Genomic DNA, 20,599 nt, shown 5'->3' on the forward strand with positions numbered 1-20,599 from the left:
AGGGTTTGGCAGAGCTCTGTGGAGAGCCTGCCTGTTGAGGGGAGGTGAGTGGAACATGAGGCTGGGCTCTTTGTCCTGCAGAGCTGAGCTGGCCTTCCCTGATGTATATAGCTGACCAAGCCCCTGTTCATTCTTATACACAAAAGACCATTCATTTTCTTTCCTTTGGGTGTTTGATGACTGTGAGACACCCGAACTCCAGGCTTCTGGACAAGCAGCAAGCAGTCTTAGCCACTGAGCCATCTTTCCAGCCCCCCAGGAGCTCTTTCTTGACCCTCGCCCCAACCACATGACCGAATCAACCGTGCCTCGGTGAACTTTACTATTTCTGAAAGAGGAAACCTCTTGTCTAGGCCAATAGGGTCCACTGACCCAATGTCAAGGGTGGTGAAAACCCCGACATGAGGATCCGTGAATAAAGAAGCCCTTGTTTGTGGCCTAGATGAAGGTCAGGCACTGTGAGCTGTGCTATGGGAGACATGGCTTGCAGTGCCCTAAGCATTCTCAGTTGAAGCTGCTGATTTAAATCAGAAACTTGGTCCACTGAGATAAGCCAGTGAGCAAGATTTCAAGTCTCATAACTGGAATTTGTGACTCCTCTGAGCTCCACACAGGAGCAGGCCCTCACACAATAAATGTAATAAGTCGAAGTTACATATGATCAGAAACATGTCGCATTTCTGCTCAGACCCCTCTAGTGGTATCTCCTCTCCTCCCTCTCTTCCTCTCTCTGTGTATCTCTCTCTCTTTCTCTGTTTCTCTCTCTGTTTCTCTGTGTCTGTCTCTCTGTCTCTATCTCTGTCTCTGTCTCTCTCTCTGTCTCTGTCTCTCTCTCTCTCTCACACACACACACACACACACACACACACACGAAGGTGGAGCTGGCTCTCTGTGCCCTGCCCACCCCTCAGCCACAGGAACTACTTTACTGTTTGTCGAACACTGCCAGCCAGTCCTTTCTCCCCACCCTTCCCTCTGCCGAATCCTCCTGTTCCAGAGCCCTGCCCTGCGTTGCGACGGCCTCACCTGCACACAGCCCTGTCCCCATGCCTGCCTTCCACTCCCCTCACCCAGCTGTATCCCCAGTAGTCTGTGACTACTAGGAGCCCTTATCAAATGGATGGAGAGAGGGAAGAATGGGCGGTCAGTCTTGGCCGAGGTGCCACGTCCTCCTCCATGAAGCTGGCTTAACCTCCTTAGTCCAAATCACCTTTGTGTCCCCTGGACCTGGCCACCAATACCCGGCTTAGAGCTTTCAGTGTGTTTTCCTCTTCCTGACTCAGGCTGCCACAGGCCTGGCTTCCCAGCTGACTCCCATGGGCCTGCCTAGGGAACAAATTCTGTCACAAGGGCCTGTGCTAAAAATGAGTGAGAGAAGAGAGACCCAAAGGAAATGACTGGCCTGGCTCTGGCCTTCTGGCTACGGTGGGGCTCACTGAAGGGGCTGCCAGTTCTAATGTGTTTCTTATCCTGCCTGAGGGCTCCTAGCAGTCACACTTCCTCCCTCCAAGGGCTGCAGAGGCTGAGAAGGCGAGGGAAACACAGGCAGGAGACTCTGACCTTGCATGCCCTGGCATCTCCTGGGCACAGGGAAAGTGACTTCCAGGCATGCCGGAGGCTGCAGGAAACCCTCACTCGCCTAGGGGCCTGTTTGGCTGCCTCCTTAGCTTGTTTCTTCCCAGGAAGGCACACAATAGGGAATGACTGTTCCTAAGGGCCCTGAGCCAGTCTGGTCAATAGAACCTTGTGACCTGTGACCCTCCTAGGTCAGCCCTCAGCCCTCAGACAGCCACTCCAAGTTAGGTGTGTCCCATCACTGGCCACATGCAAGCCTGGACAAGCTGAGTCTTGGCCAAAAATACCCATGTCCACCAGCCTCACCACCCCGGGCCTGTCTCACTGCTCTGGACCTGCCTGTCGGGCTACAGTTATGTCTCAGGTCTCATTTTACTTGGGGGACCCACACATATGGAGTACCTAAGCTGGGACCACCATAGGTTCATTCTGCTCCCTTCTGCCTCATACTGGCCAGAGATGGGACTCTGGGCCCAGCTGAGGCAGTCACCTGACAGCCCTCCAGCTTCTTGCTGCCCTGGGGAGGAGGGGAAGCAGAAGAAGAACCAGCATTGTCTGCTTTCTACTGCGCAGCAGAAGGGGCTGGGGGAGGGGGAATCACACTCACTGTCAGCTGTCCCCCGGCCTCTCCTGGAGCTTAGGCTGGGCCTCGGATACCAGCGAAGCAGTGCCCTGGCCCACTGAGGTGAGGGATGGTGCACTGTGGGCCCAAACTAGTGGCCTGGTACTCGGTCACCGTCCTAAGTCCCAGGCAGGGCTCTGAGATGGCTTGTAGCTCGGCCTGGGCTATTCCCACCGCAGCCCCACTCTTTCTCCCACTGGGTCCCAGGGGACCAGTTAAGAGACTTTAGTTTCTTTCTGGTGTGGTTATGGTGGGTAGAAAGGCTGTTCCGTGCTGTGGAAATGCTGAGTCAGACTTCAGGGCTGGGGAAGGAGTGTGCTTTAGCGGGAGAGCGCATGCCCACGCATGTGCCAGGCCCCCAGTTCTGTCTCTAGCACTGCAGACTCTAGGAGGGGATAGATGGAGTCAGAATCTTCCTTCCTGTTGTTTGTTGTTGTTTTGTTTGGGGGAATTTGGTGGTTGTGTGGTGTGGTAGTGAGACAGGGTCTCACTCTGGCCAGCCTGGAACTCACAGAAATCCACCTGTCTCTGGCTCCTGAGTGCTGGCATTAAAGGCCACCACACCTGGCTCAAGAGGTCAAAATCCTAATGTGTACTGGACACCCAGCTCTAGTAGGTTGTTCTCACACACTGTGAGTGCTGTTCTCTAGATCCCCGCTTGCTGGCCCTGCCTGAAGACCCCTCGCAGAGTGGCTCTTAGTGCCATCCTTACTGATCACAGGAAGTGTTAGAAGAACTGAAGAAAAAGAACAGGCTGGGGAATAAGTCCCTGCTCCATGTGTCTAGCAATAGGAGAACAGAGGCTGTGTATCAGGTAATGGCTGAAGAAATCAAGGCCCACAGGCGGGGATAGGCCCCGGGCTCCACCCTCAAGCCTTTGCATGGAGCTGTGGGTACCAGTCAGGTGGGTACAGGTTGACCACAGACCACAGCATCCTCAGTGACCCCTCACATTTCCCCTCCAGTCACTGCCCCTTTTCCTCAATTCTCCTCTCTCTCTGGCTCCCAGGGCATCCATGAAACCACTGGCTGCCAACACTCCTGCAGGAATCAAAAGAGCCTTAGTTTCACACTGGCTTTCAAGAGTCCTTGGGCCAAGGGTCCCACCCTGACACCACGAGACCTCCCTGCCCTCTCTGAGGTTGAGTGCAAAGTGCTTGCAAATGTCATGGGCTTGCTCAGGACTGAGAAGCAGAGCTTACTAGACCTGAAGGTCCCGGAGGCCAGCCTGGGCCACGCTCCAGGTCTGTGCAGCCACCCTAACTTATCATTTTCCCCCGAAAAGCCCTTCAGAGGAATTGGGGTGTCCCTCTAATCATTCAGGGCCACTCCTCTAGTCCTTCTGACTCGGGGTCTGGGGAGGACTGTAGGGGGTTCCAGGTCAGGCTTCTAAGGAGGTGTATCTTCCTGTCTTCCCACTCTTCCTGTCGTGTGACCTCATCTACTCTTCCAGGCTGTTTCCTGTCTGTAAGATGGGAGTATGGTACCTGCCCCAGACCTGAGAGGAGGACTTGAGTTAATCCATGGGAGGAGGCCCTGGGCTCAGCAGAGCTTGCTCACAGGCTCAGGCAAGAAAAGCTGTGGCACTGAAAATTGTTAAAGATTGGCAGTGAGGTCCGGGGAGGAGCCCTGACCCCGACTTTATGGGCAGGAGTAGAGTGGGGCCTGGGGACCTCTTGTGAGCTTCTGTTTCGTGTTCTCTCTTCCCTCTCCCTGGCTCTGAGGCCCTAGATGCAGCCTACATGGCAAACAGCATTAGGATTTTATGTCTCAGCAACACAGCCCCACCCGTGCCCTTGAATCTGGGTGACCTGCTTGGCAGAGAGTATCCTGCTTGTCCAGGTCTGTGGGGGCAGTGGGGCAGGAGGAGGGAGTAAGGGTGGAGAGGACTTCAGCTGGGCAAGTCACCGCCATTAGGCTTGCTGGGTCTGTAGCCCTGGCCTTGCCTGGATCCATTCTGGCCAGGCACTGAGCCGTACACATGCCCAGCCCCTCCCAACCTCTCCTAATCGCTAACCAGCCTTTCTTGAATGCCACCTGCTGTGCTGGGCCAGTATAGGGGTTCCTGGGGGTGGAGGGGAAACCGAGGGAGCCACACAAGGACCAGTGGGACCCTGCTCACCCCAGGCAGGTACTGCCCAAGGAGGATACCGGGTCTGTGCTCAAGGGCCCAGCTGTTCCAGATGGAGCAGAGGGGAGAAGTTCTGGGATGGCATTGTCAGTGGCTACATTTCCTAATAAGAGGGAACTAAGTCCTGAACATGGTTAGGACTTCGGGAAGCACAGAAGCCTAGGGAGGAAAAGAAAGGGGATTTCAGGCCTAGGAAGCTCCAGACAGAAGTAGGGAGCCCAGAGCTTTCTCTCTCTCTCTCTCTCCTTTGGTTTTTCGAGACAGGGTTTCTCTATGTAGCTTTGGAGCCTGTCCTGGAACTCTGTAGACCAGGTTGTCCTCAAACTCACAGGAGATCTGCCTGCCTGTCTCTCAAGTGCTGGAACTAAAGGCATGTGTTTCCACCGCCAGACTTTTTCTTCTTGTTTCTTTTTTTGTTTTGAGGAGAGTTTTCTTTTTTCTTTTTGTTTTGAGAAGCGCTTTTGACCGCTTTGTGGGGGAGGGCCATGTGTGTTCCGAGCACACGTATCTCAGAGGACAGCAGCTTGCAGGTGTCGGTTCTCTCCTTCCACTGCATGGAGTCCCAGGAATGCAACCCAGGGCATAGGATTTGCCAGCAAGCACCTTATCCATGGAATCATCTCAGTGCCCCCATTCCGTGTTCCCGTGTGTCACACACACACACACACACAAGGGCCACAGGTTACAGTACTCTGGTAGAGGTCAGAGGACTTTCTTTTTTCAAGACTGGGTTTCTCTGTAGCTATCGAGCCAATCCTTGAACTCGCTCTGTAGACCAGACTGGCCTCGAACTCACAAAGATCCACCTGCCTCCGCCTCCGAGTGCTGGGATTAAAGGTGTGCGCCACCACCACCCAGCCTGCTCAGTCTGCTTTCTTATAGAACCCAGGACCACCAGTCCAGACATGGCACTACCCAAGATAAATTCTTGATCCTTCTGCCTCAGCAATTTAGTATGTTGGTCTTACAGCAGTGAGCCACCTTACCCAACAAACAGGGCAGTTTTGAAGTTGTTTGTTTTCTTTGCTTTTTCTTTTTTCTATTTTGTTGTTGAGACAGGGTCTCATTATGTAGCCCTGGCTATCCTGGGTCTTGCTGTATAGACCAGGCTGGCTTCTCATTCACAAAGATCCGTCTGCCTTTGTCTCCCAAGTGCTGGGATTAGAGGTGTGCACAACCACACAGGCCTAGACTTGTATTTTTGGTGGGGGGGGGATACACAGAGGTTTGAACCCAGAGCCTCCCATGTGCTAGGCAAGTGCTCTTCTCCTGAGCCTAATCCTAATTTTAATGAGTTACTTTAGGCATCTTCAAAACCACTAGATAACAGAGCACTCCCAGCTGCACTCCTCAGCTTAAACAGAACGTTACAGATAGGGCAGAAGGCTCACAGCCCCAGCACTGAGCAGTGCTGCTGGCTAGGATGGTGGCCATCTTCCACAGCTCCATCCTTTACCACAAGTCTGCATCCTGAATGGGATGCCGGGATGGTTTCTGCCTGCATTGGCATTTCAATAAATGTCAGGTTGTTTCCTTGGCAACATGTCTTTTAGCTTAATGATATGGGTTTGGACTGTGTGCATGTTAAGCCCTGGTTTTGATCATTTGTTTTGCTGGCTGTGTAGTTTCCCACATTCCCATTCTGGGTAGGGCCTGGTTTATTTTTATATTTTGCTATTGATGGATACATAGGGGGTTTCCACCGTTTCACTCTGGGGAGCTCAGGACATTCTCTGGACTCAGTGGGAAGGGAGGAGGCAGAGACTGGTGGAGGGTCAAAGCAGGGAGTAAGACTCTCTTGTGAGTGCTGGGAGCCACAGCGGGCTTCGAGCAGGAGCAGCACTCAGCAGAAGTGGTGCTCTGGGAGCCTGAGCTTCTGCCTGGTCTGTAGTTTAGACTAGAAGCCAAAATCTAGGTGAAGGAGACCCTTTTAAGACCTAGGGATGATGACCGGGCATTGGTGGCGCACGCCTTTAATCCCAGCACTCAGGAGACAGAGGCAGGCTGATCTCTGTGAGTTCGAGGCCAGCCTGGTCTACAGAGCTAGTTCCAGGACAGGCTCCAAAGCTACAGAGAAACTCTGACTCGAAAAACAAAACAAAACAAAAAGACCTAGGGATGAGCCCTGTGGGCTTGTCCCCTGATGAGCTGCCATCCAGAGTGACAGAAGCAACTGAGAAAGATCCTCATTTGAGAGAGAGGGCTTAAGAGGAGGGGTCCAAAGCTAACGGTACCCATGGAAAGTCACTGTGGTGGCCGGGGTAGGGTAGAAGTGGGGGTTACACTGGGCCTGGGAGAGTGTCCCAGCGCAGCTAAGACCCCAGCCCACCCCCAGCCCAGGCCCTGCTTCTCCAAACGCAGTGGGCTTGACACCACAGGCTCCCTTCCCCTTGGGCCAACCTGCAGCGCACCCTTCTGTCTACTGCTTCCTCCTTAGCCCCGCCGTCTTCACTGCCATCTTCTTCCCTTCCCACTCACTGGCTCCTGCTCTGGCACTTTGCCCCTGCCAAGATCTTGAGGCCTCTGGGCAAAACTCCTAAAACATGCCACATTTCCCTGTGCCCAACCTTTGGCTCTGTATCACCCAACACAGTGTCCCACTGCCATCTCCCGGCTGAGAGAAGAGGCTTTGGGTCTGCATACGGTCAAGCCCCTTTCCTTTCAGTGACTCTGAGCCAGCTGCAGTCAGCTGGTAGTTAATAATCCATCTGTTTTCCAGTTTAATGTGTGTGAGTTGTACTATTTTTTTTTTATTACAACCTGATTATCCCCAAGGCAAGGAGCCTTTGTCCTGTGCTATTCCCACCATGTCCAGCAAGCGCAGTGAATATTTTCCAAGTAAGAGGAGCCCAAGAGAGTGACCTCTAAACTCACAAATTTGTCTTCTTTTTCCTCCTACTCCTCTTCGTCTTTTTGCTTCTTAAAGACAAGGTTTCTCTCTATAGCCCTGGCTGACCTGGAACTTGCTCTGCTGACCAGGCTGGCCTTGAACTCACAGAGATCCTCTTGCCTCCACGACCCAATCCCGTGCCTGCTGCTGGGATTAAAGGTGTGCATCAGCACTGCTGCCACACTGTGCCTTTGGTTAATGTCACAGAATCCCCGCACACGCGTCAGCCTTAGACAAGGAAGGCAAGGACATTTCTCATGCGCTCCCAGGTGAAGGCCACCTGTCCCAGCAGCTGGGTCAGCTTCTGGCAGAATTTGGAAAGAAAGTGGCAGTTTTGATACCCTCTCCACCATCCAGCTCTGACTGGGTGCTTCCCATGTGTTCTCCTACTTGGTGCCATTTAACCTTTATGTGGTTCTGCCAGGGCACCTCTGTACTAAAGATGGAGAACTTTCTCTCCCCGGCCAAGGACAGGAGGAGCCAATCATAGTGCTGCCCTTCCCGTGAGTGACAAGGGGAGAAATGACCGGAGAGGGCTTGGGCAAGACTATCACTCCGTAGAGGAGAGGGTGGTTGTGTTTCATTATGTTGTTTAATGTTTCAGTTTGAAATAGTTGTAGATGGGTCACAACAACACACAAACAGATTCCTGTATACCTAGCCCAAGCCTGCTGGATGTTAATGTTTCATGACCACAACAAAGCTCTCAAAAGCAACAGATTCTGTTCAGTAAGAGACTATTAACACTATCAGACCGTATGTAAAGGTTGTCAGCTGTCCCACTAATGCCCCTTTCCTGGTCCTGACTCTGATTAAGGATCCTGTACTGTTCAGCCTCCTCCAGGCCTCTCTGATGTTGAGTACTGGCCAGGTGTTTTACAGTGGGTCCCTCCATCTGGGTTTGTCTGAGGTTTTTCTCATGAATAAATTATGGTTGTGCATTTCGGGCTTGAAGGCCACAGAAGGGAAGTTGTGCCTTCCTCCATGCTCAAAAATACATTGTTACTGCTGAAATTAGCATCTGTTTTCTCTTCTGTGGGTGATGGGGCTGGAACCCAAGTGAGTATGGGCGCTAGGCAAGAGCCCTGCTGCTGACTGAGCCCTCGGGCCTGACATTATCTTTTGTCATCGGTTTCTAGTGCAGTGAGCCAGTTTCTCCAGTGACTAATTAGTATCTTGTGAAGCAGACGGTTTGAGACTGTGCAAATCTCTCTCCGATTGTGCTTGGTGATTTGCCCAGCGTCCAGGGGTCAGGCTGCACCCCTGTGCTGCCTAGAAACTGCAGGTGGGGTTTGCATGGTGAATGAAACCGAGGTGAGAGGGGAGTGAGGTCAGGGGGCATTCTTGGAGAAGGAGAGAGTCTAGAGCAGCAGAGGGAAGAACATCCCAGGGGAGAGACCTGCCCAAGAGAAGGTATGTCGGTAGGATTGCTCGGACCCAGTGCACCCCCATTTCCAGACATCCCCCACCCCTGCTGCCCTACTTTCCGCGCTGTGCACCAGCTTGCATTCAGAACCATTGGCTTGGCATTCAGCTGCTGGCACAGGCTCATCCTAAGTTCAGCCCCTTACCAAGTTTAAGAAAGGAAAAGTGTTTGCTGAATGACCTTCAGGGTGACACACCCTCCGTGGTCACCCCTGCGGGAGGAAAGATGCCCGGAGGGCAATCTGTTTTACCTCTTGTAGGCAGCCGGGCACTGCTAGAGTCACTGAGGCCAGGCCTGCAGGAAGCTAACCTTGCTCTCTACTGGTACAGATGTTACCCATCTGGCACCTACTCCTCCCAACTGTCCTCACTCCGCTGTAGCCCGTCCTCTCTAAGAGAACTGCTCAAAGGGACACTTTGCGTGTTTTCTGGATTAGATTTGCAATCTTAACATATCTTGAATCTGTGTGTTTATTCTTTTATGTTTCAAATTAGTTTCTTTCCCTTCTTGCATGTGCATTTTCAGGTAGTAATTTTTATGCTGTTGATTTAAAAAAAAAGGAAAGTAAAATAAATGTATGTGTCCAACAATATGAGTTGGGGGGGCTTATTTCTGAACCATGGGATTTTTATTTATTTATTTATTATGTATACAACATTCCTTCCCTGTATGCCTGCAGGCCAGAAGAGGGCACCAGATCTCATTACAGATGGTTGTGAGCCACCATGTGGTTGCTGGGAATTGAACTCAGGACCTTGGAACAGCAGCCAGTGCTCTTAACCCCTGAACCATCTCTCTAGCCCCCACCACAGGATTCTTTTAGAATCTTTGAATCTAAGTTTCTCTCTCTCTCCTTCCTTCTCCAAATTTATAGCATATTTACCACCAAATATTAAAATATACACAAGCCAGGGAGTCCCTGAGGAGGAACTGAGGTGCGGCATTCCATCTCCAGCACACGAAGAAGAAAGAAACAGTGGTATTTTCACCAGCAAGAGCCACTTTCAATGACCCTGGGTCTTTTCCCAGTAGAAGTATCTAACTATGCAATCACCCTTTTCAACAAGAAAAGGTCTATGTATTATTCAGCTATTTAGAAACCTACAGTTCTTATTCCTGCAATCTATCCGTGGCTATCTCGGTCGTATTCAATGTCCCCTCACATCCCCTAACTGGATGTCTCTCTTGCACCAGCTCATTGCTATCACAACAGAACACACAAATAATTAGCCCTGAGTTGATGGGAGCTCAGTTTCAAGTCTACTCCCTTCGTGCTCCTACTTGGCCTGTTTTCCTGGCCTACTGTATCTGTGGCGTTTTTGTTTCTTCTCTGTGTGTGCACTTGTGCTATGGTTCCTGGGTAGAGCTCGGAGGACAACTTGCAGAAGTCAGTTTCCTGCTTTCCCTGTTGGGGCTCCTGAGGGTTGAGCTCAGTAGTCAGACTTGGCCTTAAGGTCCTTCCTGGCAAAGCCATCTCATTGGCCAGGTCTATATCTGAAACAGCAGCCCTGTCGTGTTCTGTCTTTCCTCTGCTTTCAACTGCTCACCTTCCTTACTTCATCACTGTATCCCTTCTAGAAGGTCAGCGTCAGGGAGTGATGGCGGTCATGTGCAGTGTACCCAGCACTTGGCCAGTAGCCAGGGGTCAGTCAGCATGGCCGAAAACATGAAAGTCTAAAGGACTAAAGCTGAGTTGCAAATGAAACCAAAAGCTAGGTACCCAACGCAGAATGCAGAACCTCTCTCGGCATGCCAGAGTTGCCAGGGCAGGTGAAGGGTGCAGAGCTGGTTAGGCTGCAGCTGAGCCTTTATATGGCCAAACTGTCCAGGGTCAACTTGGTTTGTCCAAACTGGTTGCAGATAAAGCAGCCAGTATTTCTCTAAGGGGCTGTCCTTCTTCATACACACTGAGAGATTTAGGGTCAAGCTTAGAGCGCCTTCTATACTCTGACTGGCTTGATAGATTCCCCAAGCACTGACTGCCTCCTCACCGTGTGCCTACCCCAGCCTGTTTTCCTGCACAGCCAGGGCCCAAGCCAGCTCCTTCCCATACTGAAGGGTAGATACATAATTTGTACTGCCTAGTGTAATGCCAACTTCAGGTACAAGGTGGTTGGTACAGACCTGTGATCCTAGCACTTGGGAGATGTAGGCAGGGGAATCATGAGTTCAGGATCATTACTGGCAACATTACAAGTTTGAGAATAGCCTGGGCTACACAAGAACCTGTCTTTCTTCCTTCCTTCCTTCCTTCCTTCCTTCCTTCCTTCCTTCCTTCCTTCCTTCCTTTCTTTTTTAGTTTTTCAAGACAGGGTTTCTCTGTAGCTTGAAACCTGTCCTGGAACTAGCTCTTGTAAACCAGGTTGGCCTCGAACTCACAGAGATCCATCTGCCTCTGCCTCCCGAGTGCTGGGATTAAAGGCGTGTGCCACCACCACCCGGCTACAAGAACCTGCCTTAAACAAACAATAATACATAAATAAAAAGATAATTAATTAATTAAAACAAAACTCCTTGTTCAAACAATAGAAAAAAATGTATTATTCGAGGTACAGAAGTAATAAGCCTGGCTTGATTGTGTGCTTACAATCCCAGCACTAACGAGGCAAAGGCAAGAGGATCTTAAGTTTGAAGCCACATTGAGCTATATAGCCAGATTCTGAGGAGAGAGACAGAAAGCGGGGGGAGGGGAAAAAGCAATAAACTATGAAGTGATTCCATTATTCCATCATTCTTTTGACTTGCAGTGTTTTCAATTTTCTATTTAATGTCTTTCTAAATAAAGCCAACATGGTGACGCTATGGCTATGATCCCAACATTTGGGAGGCAGATGTCAGAGGGCCACTGCCAGTTAGTTCAAGACTACATAGTGATGGTCTGCTCATGGAATTCTGGCCAGGCTAGCAAGGCCTGTCTCACCAAAGAGAAAAAAAAGAAAGAAAATGAAAATTTAAATAACTAGCAAGGATTTTCCATTCATTTTTATATTGTACCACATCAGTCTTGTTTGTTTATATTGTACCACATCAGTCTTGTTTGTTTGGGGTACTGAGGATTGAACACAGTACTTGTGCATGCTAGCTGACCTGTCTCATAAAATTTTTTTAGAAAATACTTTCGAAGGTCAGCTCAAGGTAGTAACCTCAGAGCACTGAGCACAAGAGGCCCTTCTGAACTGGGCCCTAGGCAACCTCACGGGTCTCACATTTGTTTGGAGAACTCCGGTCTCCTGGTCCAGTTTCCTGAGCTACTTACAGCTGTGATGGCATTGAGTTTGGGATGGGTGGTCAAGCCCTTCCAGCCTCACCCCTGCCTGCCCCTCTATCTGCCAAGAAGCCATATAACTCTGTACTTCCTTGAGCAAACCCTGCTGTCTGCCACCCTGGGCCTTATTCTGTTCCTTCGTCTACCCGCCTGCCTCTCACAGTTGGTCTCTAGCCAGCAGCAGCAGCCCCTGAAGTGGCCCCGTTTCCAGGGTTGGAGATGTAACTCAGTCGGTAGGGTTTGCTTAAGGGAGGGTGAAGCCATGCGTTCCATCCCCAGCTCCACAGGAACCAGACCCCCCAGCCTTTGAGGGGTAGAGGCAGAGTCAGGAGGATGAGTGCCTGGTCATCCTTGACCACAGAGTGAGCCTGGGCTACATGAACAAAACAAACAAACAGAAAATGGTGACGGCAAAGAGCTTGACAGCTCAGCTGGCAGAGATGCCGGCTGTGTGGGGCCTGCAGTCGTGGGAGAGGCTGATCTGACCCCATACTGTCTGCCCTGCAGGTACAGCCTGTACACCAGAACCTGGCTCGGGTACCTCTTCTACCGACAGCAGCTTCGGAGGGCTCGGAATCGCTACCCCAAAGGCCATTCCAAAACTCAGCCCCGCCTCTTCAATGGTAAGCTCTAGCCGCCCCTGGCCAGCACCCCACCCTGCTCCCCAAGCTCACCTCCCTGGCTACGGCCCTTCTCCTCCCCCTTACCTGACCCTGGCTTCTCTGTCTGCCTTCCCCAGGAGTGAAGGTGCTTCCCATCCCCGTCCTCTCGGACAACTACAGCTACCTCATCATCGACACCCAGGCCGGGCTGGCTGTGGCCGTGGACCCGTCAGACCCGAGGGCTGTGCAGGTGAGGGGCGGAGTGCTGGGAGTCATGGTGGGGACTGCCAGCCGCTCTTGCCAGACAGAGCCTGACTATGGGATCTGCTCCTGCATATGGGTGGGCATCCTCACACAAGAACACCCCCTTCCGCATAGAGCCAGAGAGTGAGGGTTCTGGCCTGGGACTGTGAATCCTGGCAGTTTCCCATCTGCCCCTTACCCTCTTTGTTCCCCTGGTGGATATTCTTTTTATTTCCATTTTTATTCATCTATTTATTTATTGTTTGGGTGCTTGGGGGGTTGTTTGTCTTATTTTTTTCCTTTCCTTTCTTCTCTTTACTCCTCCTTCCCCCAGACAGGATCTCACCATGTAGCTTTGGCTAGTCTGGAACTGACATGTTGACCAGGCTGGCCTTGACCTCAGAGATCTGCCCCTTTCCTCCTCCCCAGTGCTAGGATTAAAGGCATGCATCACCATACCTGGTATAGCATTATGTGTGCATGGTGTGTGTGTGTGCACGTGTGTGTGTGCACGTGTGTGTGTGCACGTGTGTGTGTGCACGTGTGTGTGTGCACGTGTGTGTGTGCACATGTGTGTGTGCCATGACATGCATGTGGAGGTCAGAGGACACCCTGTGGTTATTTCTTTCCACCTTTATTGAAGGTTCTGGTGTTGGAATTTCCCTACTGACCTATCTCACCAGCCTCAGACCCTCTTTCTTCTTTGACCTCTGTCAGTATCTGGCCATCTCTGCCTTTCCCTTCATGTTCATATTCTCTCTCTCCCCGCCTCCCTCCTTCCCTCTCTGTGTGTGCGTGTTGTGTGGTCTTGGGAATAGAACCCAGGGTCTAGTGTTACTTTTCAATGTGAGTGTCTCAGTGTCAACTCCCGATGCCCCCTTTCCCTCTCTGCTGCACCCCACACTGGGTCTCTGTCCTTCCCTGTCCCCTTTGCCAGCTTAGCATTCGCTAGCCTGTCTCCTGCCTTTCCTTCATCTCTCCAGCTGTCTTTCCCACCCACCCCCAACTAAACTTTCAGTGTGCCTCCCTCTGCATCCCCTGCCACCCTCATTACCTCTTCTCTCCTCCAGGCCACCATTGAAAAGGAAAGAGTTAACTTGGTTGCCATCCTCTGCACCCACAAGCACTGGTAAGGGGCTAGGGATGCTGGGGCTGTGGCTGCCGGCAGTTTCATTTTCACGGGTTGGGCTTGAGGAGCTGGGCTCAGGGATGGGTAGGACCCACTCTCTCATGAAGTCACCCAGGCACCAGCAGAGGTAGAGAGGAAGGGACTGGATCCCTTATCTCGGCACTCGGCAGCTTGGAGCCTCAGAGGAGGGCAGGAACTGCCGTGTTCCATTCGTGGGCATGCAGCAGGTGCCCAGAGAATGCACAGCTGTTAGTTGGCAGGTGGTACAGGGCACAGAGGCTGGAATGTTAGGTGGGTGTGGTCAGATCCACTGGGGAGAGTGAAGATGGCCGCTGGAGCTGAGCAGGAGAGTCCAGGAAGATCAGAGGGGACTGTCGTGGGAGCAGGGAATGGCTTGAACAGGAGCCAGGGGGTACCTTAGTGGAGGGGGAGTCCCCTGTCTGTGTTCATCTCTGCCATCCTGCAGGGACCACAGTGGAGGGAACCGCGACCTCAGCCGGAGGCACAGGGACTGTCGCGTGTACGGGAGCCCTCAGGACGGTATCCCCTACCTCACCCAGTAAGTGCCTGACCCAGACGTGGGTGGACATCTCCTACCTCCCGCCTTCAGTCTGCCAGGGTGTCAGCAGCTGGTGACACTCTGCCTAGCTCTTAGACAGCTAAGTGGAATCCATGCAAAAAGACTGGCCCTGTTTGCCCCAAGATGATCCACCCATAATCAGAAGGGAAAGGCTTTGCGCTGAGGCCCTGGTCACCCGTGCCTTCACCCCTACCGTAGAAGCCACCCTCCTGTAAGGCACCCTGCCCTTGAGTCTGGCATGGTAGCCATGATCAGCATGACGTAGCTTGAATTCCCTCTCTTCCTTATTGTTTTGTGCCCTAGCCCCCTGTGTCATCAAGATGTGGTCAGTGTGGGACGACTTCAGATCCGGGCCCTGGCCACCCCTGGCCACACTCAAGGCCACCTGGTCTACCTGCTGGATGGGGAGCCCTACAAAGGTCCTTCCTGCCTCTTCTCAGGGGACCTGCTCTTCCTCTCTGGCTGTGGTGAGTTTCTGTCAAGGAGAGGGGAGGGGGAAGAAGAGGGAGAGACCCGCCAGAGCAGCCACTGTCCCATGTCCCATTTAGAGATGCTGGCTCCCAGCATCCCAGTTGCAGTCACCGCCACTTGCGTTGCCTGATTGTTTATGTTCTCAAGATCCTCACAGGGGCTAGGCCTATGACGAAGACCTGACCCTTTAAGTAAACACCATAGAGCACTGATTTCCACTGGGTGGGACCTGTTTCCCCAAGATAGTGACCAGGAAGAAGAAGCCATGGAAAGTTGAGGATACTTAAATAGGAAGGAAGCACTGTGGATGGGTGAGGACCCCAAGTCCTAGACTACGGAGTCCCCAGGGCTTAGTGGGAGGATCGTTTCTACCCACTGAGCCTGGACCCCAGGAGGCCAGCATGAAGACTCAACAGCCTTGTCCTCCACATGTGTGTGGGGCTTCACACCAGCTCTCCCGTAAGGAGGGGGTAGATGCCTGGGGATGGCTGGGCAGGACTCAGCTGAAGGACCAGAGGCTGAGGTCCCTCTGTACCTCAGACCACACCGTGTCAGCCTTTCACATTTGACCCCACGCAGGACGGACTTTCGAAGGCACAGCAGAGACCATGCTGAGCTCGCTGGACACCGTGTTAGACCTGGGGGATGACACCCTGCTGTGGCCTGGTGAGGTGCCCCTTCTCCCTTCTTCCAGCCCCAAGCTTTGCCTGGTACCAGGGCCCTCCCAGCCCCTCGCTGTCTTAGAGACCGGCACCGGCAAGCTAATTTCATGGGCCCAGAGGCAGCACAGCCAGTCCTCCGGGGGTGGGACAGACACTGCCCTCCTTCCTGGAGTTAATACTGGCTATATTATATGGAAAAATTTTGTGCCCCGATATTAATTCTCTCTGCCGATGCAATAAATCAGATAAGACCAAATTAAAGTTCAGGTTTTAATCTGAGCCAAGCATTCCCAGGTGGTCGTAGGGGAAGAGGAGAAACCACGAGGGAGAACCACATGGCAAGCCTTAAATATCCTGTAGGTGTGGTCTTGAGCATCTCAGGGGGAGGAGCTGACCCTTGGTGGGCTTTTTTGGGCTGGGTCTGGAGAGGGCAGCTCCAGGGGAAATCCCTGACAGATGTCCATGCCTTTCATGATGCTGCCCCTCCCCCATCAGCCCTTGACCTCTTTGGGAGCCCTAAAGACTCAGAGTCCTGGAGAGATACCCAATGGTTCAGATAATTATGGTCACAGTCCAAACAGAAAGTAGCCTTAGCTTATGTGAGAGAACAGTAAATGTGGTCCAGGTGTGCCCTTTCGGTGCTCATTTGTGTAATGGATACTGGATGCACTGTCGGGCTCTGTTGTATGCTCTCTCTCTCTCTCTCTCTCTCTCTCTCTCTCTCTCTCTCTCTCTCTCTCTCACACACACACACACACACACACACACACACACACACCAACTCTTCCCAATTCTCCCCCTCCTTACCCATCAGACTTTTTATCTTTTTCTTTCTATCTTTGCCTGGCATGTTATTCTCTTCTCCACTTGCCAAATTAGAAAACTGTGGCTTAGGGAGGTCATCAGCGAAGTCTGCAGAGCGAGGTAAGAGGCCAGCTGTGGCCTCTCAGCTCCAAAGTTAGCGATTTTCCCCATGAGTCCAAACCGCTGCCCAAACTGCCTCTGCCTTTTCTTTCTCCGCTCCCGCCCCCCAACAGTGCCCTTGGTTGGAAAAGCAACTTTGGTTTTGCCCTTGCCCTCCCCTCTGCTGGGTGGGCAGCTGTGGGCCTGGGGCCTTGGAGTAGGACCGACTTATGATCTCACCACCAGCCTCTCTGCCCTGCTTCCTGTCCGTGTCTCCCCCCCCCCCCCCCCCCCCCCCCCCCCCCCCGCCTTGCTAGGACACGAATATGCGGAAGAGAACCTGGGCTTCGCAGGTGTGGTGGAGCCCGAGAACCTGGCCCGGGAGAGGAAGATGCAGTGGGTGCAGAGGCAGCGGATGGAACGCAAGAGCACGGTGAGGCCCGGGAAAGGATGGGGTGGGATGGGGAACTTGGCCGCTGTCCAGCTAAGGCTGTCGCTGCCCTGCCTGGGCCCGCGAGTGCTTTCCAGAGCTCTGGCCTCTACCCTGGGAGGGTTGGGTCCTTTCCCCAGGCTCTCTCCACTTACCCCTGTGCCTCTTGCTCTGCAGTGCCCATCCACCCTGGGAGAGGAGCGCACCTACAACCCATTCCTGAGAACCCATTGCCTGGCATTACAGGAAGCTCTGGGACCAGGGCCAGGCCCTACCAGTGATGATGGCTACTCCCGGGCCCAGCTCCTGGAGGAGCTGCGCCGGCTGAAGGACATGCACAAGAGCAAGTGATACCCCCAGCCCACCCCGGTCCCGGCTGTCCCCACAGAGGGGAAGCCACCCATCACCCACACCTTGCCATCCTCTTCATCACTAACGCCACCACCGCCACTGGTGCCCTAGGCAGCACCATTTTCCTCCGGACTGTTTCGGGAGGGCACAGCCCAGCAGGGACCTAGAGGAGGAGGCAGCAGCAGGCCAGTACGGCTGGGTGTTTAGGAAGGCAGCACCTGGGACATCTCTAGACTTTGCTGCCTTGGAGGGTCTGCCTCCTTCCCCCACTCGTAGACCAATAGCCAGATCCTGAAAGGCTCCTGTCGGCTCCCCTTCCAGAGGCCACACCCTCACTGGAGCCCTAGAACCCAGGAGAGCGGAGCACTGGTCAGGTTAGTCTATCCTCCACTCCTCCCCCTCCAGGGCTGTCAGAGAAGCTCACCCCGAAAACAGTGTTGTGAGGTGTGGCGCCTGGGAGAGTGGTCACCAACAGGGGCAGCCGGAGACTCTAAGCCCTACCTTACCCTGCTAAGACATTGCCAGGCCGAGATGTTCCTAAGAACACACAGGGCCGGAAGCCTGGCTCTGGCCAATCCCTGAAGGCCAGAGGGAAAGTTTCCTGATTGCCAAGGAATCTTCTGCCTCAGGCCAAGGAGACACAAGACGCTGGGATACAGAGCCACACGCCACTCATCTGTCCTGGGTCTGCCACTGGCCTCTGCTCCTGCCCCAGGTCACAAGGGCCTGCCTTCCCAGGGGAGAGTGAGCTGTGGTCTGCCTGAGAGATCCTGCTTTCCCCTTGGGGCCCTTGTTCTTAGGAATTCCTGCCTGCTTCTGTCTTCCTTAACGTCTTTTGCTTTATCCTCACCGCTTTTCTTCTTGACGTCATTAAAGGCTGATTCTTTCAGTCCTGGTACTCATCTGGCTCCTTGCAGTTTCCAAAAGAAAAAGAAGAAAAAAGACCTTCCATCTCCACCTGATTTCCCGTCGGATCCCAGGCCCCACGCTGGCAGTGTACAGAAAGCCGAGGTCTGGGAGCAGGGAGCTCAGTTGAGTGCCAGCTTCCAGGACCCAGGCTCAAGGCTGCCCCACCGCTCATCCCTCCTCCCACTCTGCTTGTGGTCCTTTAGCAGGCAGACTCGGGTTGGCTAGGAGCCTCCCCTTGGGATGCGCAGTGCCCTCTGCTGAACCTCCCAGATGCCCCTGCCCTCAGTTCTCCTGTCATCTGGCCTTGGCTGCCCTCTCCAGCTCCAGCCTTTGGAACCCACTCTAGCAATATCACCAGACTAGTTAGCCTTCCCCGCCCCCAAGACACGCAGCTCCACGCCTTTGTGCCTTCGCTCATGCCCTCATGCCGTTTCTTCAGCCGGAATGCCTTCCCGCTCCTCCTGCCTCCTCTGCCTGTATTAGCCTCTCCCAGGCCCCTCCCCCAGGAAGGCGTCCCTCACCCATCTTCCAGGCTACCTCTGCACCTGTAAATGCTTCTCGTGGCACCCATCACACCATACTTTACTTGTTTACATGTTTGCCCCCTTCTAGACTGTGAACCCTTAAGGGCATGGACTGTATCTTATGCATCTCTGTATTCTGCGCCTAGCACGGTGCCTGGCACACAGTAGGCGCTCAATAAATGTTGAATGAATGATTTAACTCAATGGTTTATCTGTGCTGCTACAGCAGAGAGCCTGCTCACTGTTGTCTGGGGGGTCACCGAGGGTCACTACATGGGGAGAGCTTTGGGCAGCCTATCAGGTACTGCGCCCTGGGCTCAATCCCCAGGAGCATCAGAACAGCCCATGTGTGGGTACCCTTGTCTTTCCCTCAGCTTGAGACACTCAGGACACCGCTAGCACTTCAGGAGCACAACCTTGCCTCCAGCCTGTCTCTCTTTATTTGGTCTTTCGAGATAGGATCCGTGTAGTCCTGGCTGTCCTGGAACTGGCTCTATAGACCGGGCTGACCTCAAACTCAGAGATCCACCTGCCTTTACCTCCTGAGTACTGGGATTAAAGGTAGGCCACCACCACACCCAGAGGCTTTTTCCCCCTCTAACTTGTCTTAGCCCATGGGGGGGGGGGGAGAGCCAGGCGGTGGTGGCACACGCCTTTAATCCTAGCACTTGGGAGTTCGAGGCCAGTCTGGTCTACAAGAGCTAGTTCCAGGACAGGCTCCAAAGCCACAGAGAAACCCTGTCTCGAAATAAAAAAAAAAAAAGAAAAGAAAGAAAGGAAGGAAGAAAGAGCTACAGCTGAATATGGCACGGGCACAGGCCTTTAATCACAGCACCTGGGGGCAGAGACAGGTGAATCTCTGTGAGTTCTAGATCAACCTGGAAAGAGATTTCCAGGACAGCAAGTCTACACAGCGAAACCTTGTCTAAAACCAAAAAAAAAAAAAAAAAAACCCAAGCTGGAGTCCTGTTTATGTTTTGCTTTATCTCATTGAATTTATCTTGTTTTTAGTGAGCGAGACTGACTGGTTTTTAGTTCGTGAAGGTAATTAAAGATATTTCTTTTTTAAAAACATTTTAAAATGATTTGTTTATACTGTTTTATGTGTGTTGCTGTTTTGGCTACATTGTGTCATATGTGTCAAGACAGCATCAGATCCCCTGGAACTGGAATTACAGACACGAGTGAGCCACCCTCTGGGTGCTGGGAATTGAACCGGGGTCCTCTGGAAGAGCAGCCAGTGCTCTTAACCGCTGAACCATCTCTCCAGCCTGAAACATGCACTATTTGGGTGGGTGGATGGGGGTTCCAGATAGGATTTCTCAAGATATTTGTTAAATTAGGACACCATGGAGCAGAGTGAACCCCCTAACTGTGGGGTGGCCTCGTGTGGCTGGAGACCAGCACACACTGGCACAGTATCATAGCAGACCAGGCAAGAATGGTTCTCCCACCCTGGCAGAGGTTAGCCTCCCTCTTAGGCATGGGGATGGGCCACACAGTCCTCACCTTCCTCATGCAGGCGAACTCTACGATGAATCTGACTCACTGCTGTCCTGGTGGATGAGCCCCAGGTCCTGGACCACACAGGTCACTCTGGGCATCCTCAGTGGAAGGAGCTCTCGTGGATAGTCCTAGGGCTGGGGAAGCACTTCCATGGGCCTTGGGGATCTCCCACCTGACTGTCCCCTTTGAATGACAGGCGAGCATGTACATCTGATGCTCGTGCTTCCCAAACAATCCGAGATTTTTGCTCATAGGATTGTGGGTGCCGTCAGTCTTAGACCCCTGGGGATCAGTCCCAGCTCTATCCAGCTTGGCAATGTCTTGGGCAAGTAATTTCCCTGTCTCATTTCTTTAAGAGGCTATGAGGGACAGCATTCTCC

General features: G+C 52.7%; 1 protein-coding gene across 3 annotated transcripts in view; it reads left to right on the top strand.

Annotated features, from left to right (window-relative positions):
- The window catches only part of Pnkd (PNKD metallo-beta-lactamase domain containing), a 65,857-nt gene extending 46,945 nt beyond the window's left edge, over nucleotides 1-18,912 (top strand). For 2 of the 3 annotated variants that reach the window (XM_075951874.1, XM_075951875.1), the window contains 8 exons: nucleotides 12,417-12,532; nucleotides 12,649-12,761; nucleotides 13,825-13,883; nucleotides 14,350-14,442; nucleotides 14,767-14,930; nucleotides 15,514-15,600; nucleotides 16,817-16,932; nucleotides 17,107-18,912. In XM_075951874.1, the coding sequence (XP_075807989.1) occupies nucleotides 12,417-12,532; nucleotides 12,649-12,761; nucleotides 13,825-13,883; nucleotides 14,350-14,442; nucleotides 14,767-14,930; nucleotides 15,514-15,600; nucleotides 16,817-16,932; nucleotides 17,107-17,280 (922 nt within the window). In that variant the 3' untranslated portion in view covers nucleotides 17,281-18,912. Of the gene's footprint in view, nucleotides 1-12,416; nucleotides 12,533-12,648; nucleotides 12,762-13,824; nucleotides 13,884-14,349; nucleotides 14,443-14,766; nucleotides 14,931-15,513; nucleotides 15,645-15,678; nucleotides 15,715-16,816; nucleotides 16,933-17,106 lie in introns of those variants that run through there. The other variant, XM_075951876.1, reaches the window with a different exon arrangement.
- The last annotated feature ends 1,687 nt before the right edge of the window (nucleotides 18,913-20,599 follow it).

Source organism: Microtus pennsylvanicus, chromosome 17, assembly GCF_037038515.1.
Source record: "Microtus pennsylvanicus isolate mMicPen1 chromosome 17, mMicPen1.hap1, whole genome shotgun sequence".
Classification (NCBI taxonomy): Eukaryota; Metazoa; Chordata; class Mammalia; order Rodentia; family Cricetidae; genus Microtus; species Microtus pennsylvanicus.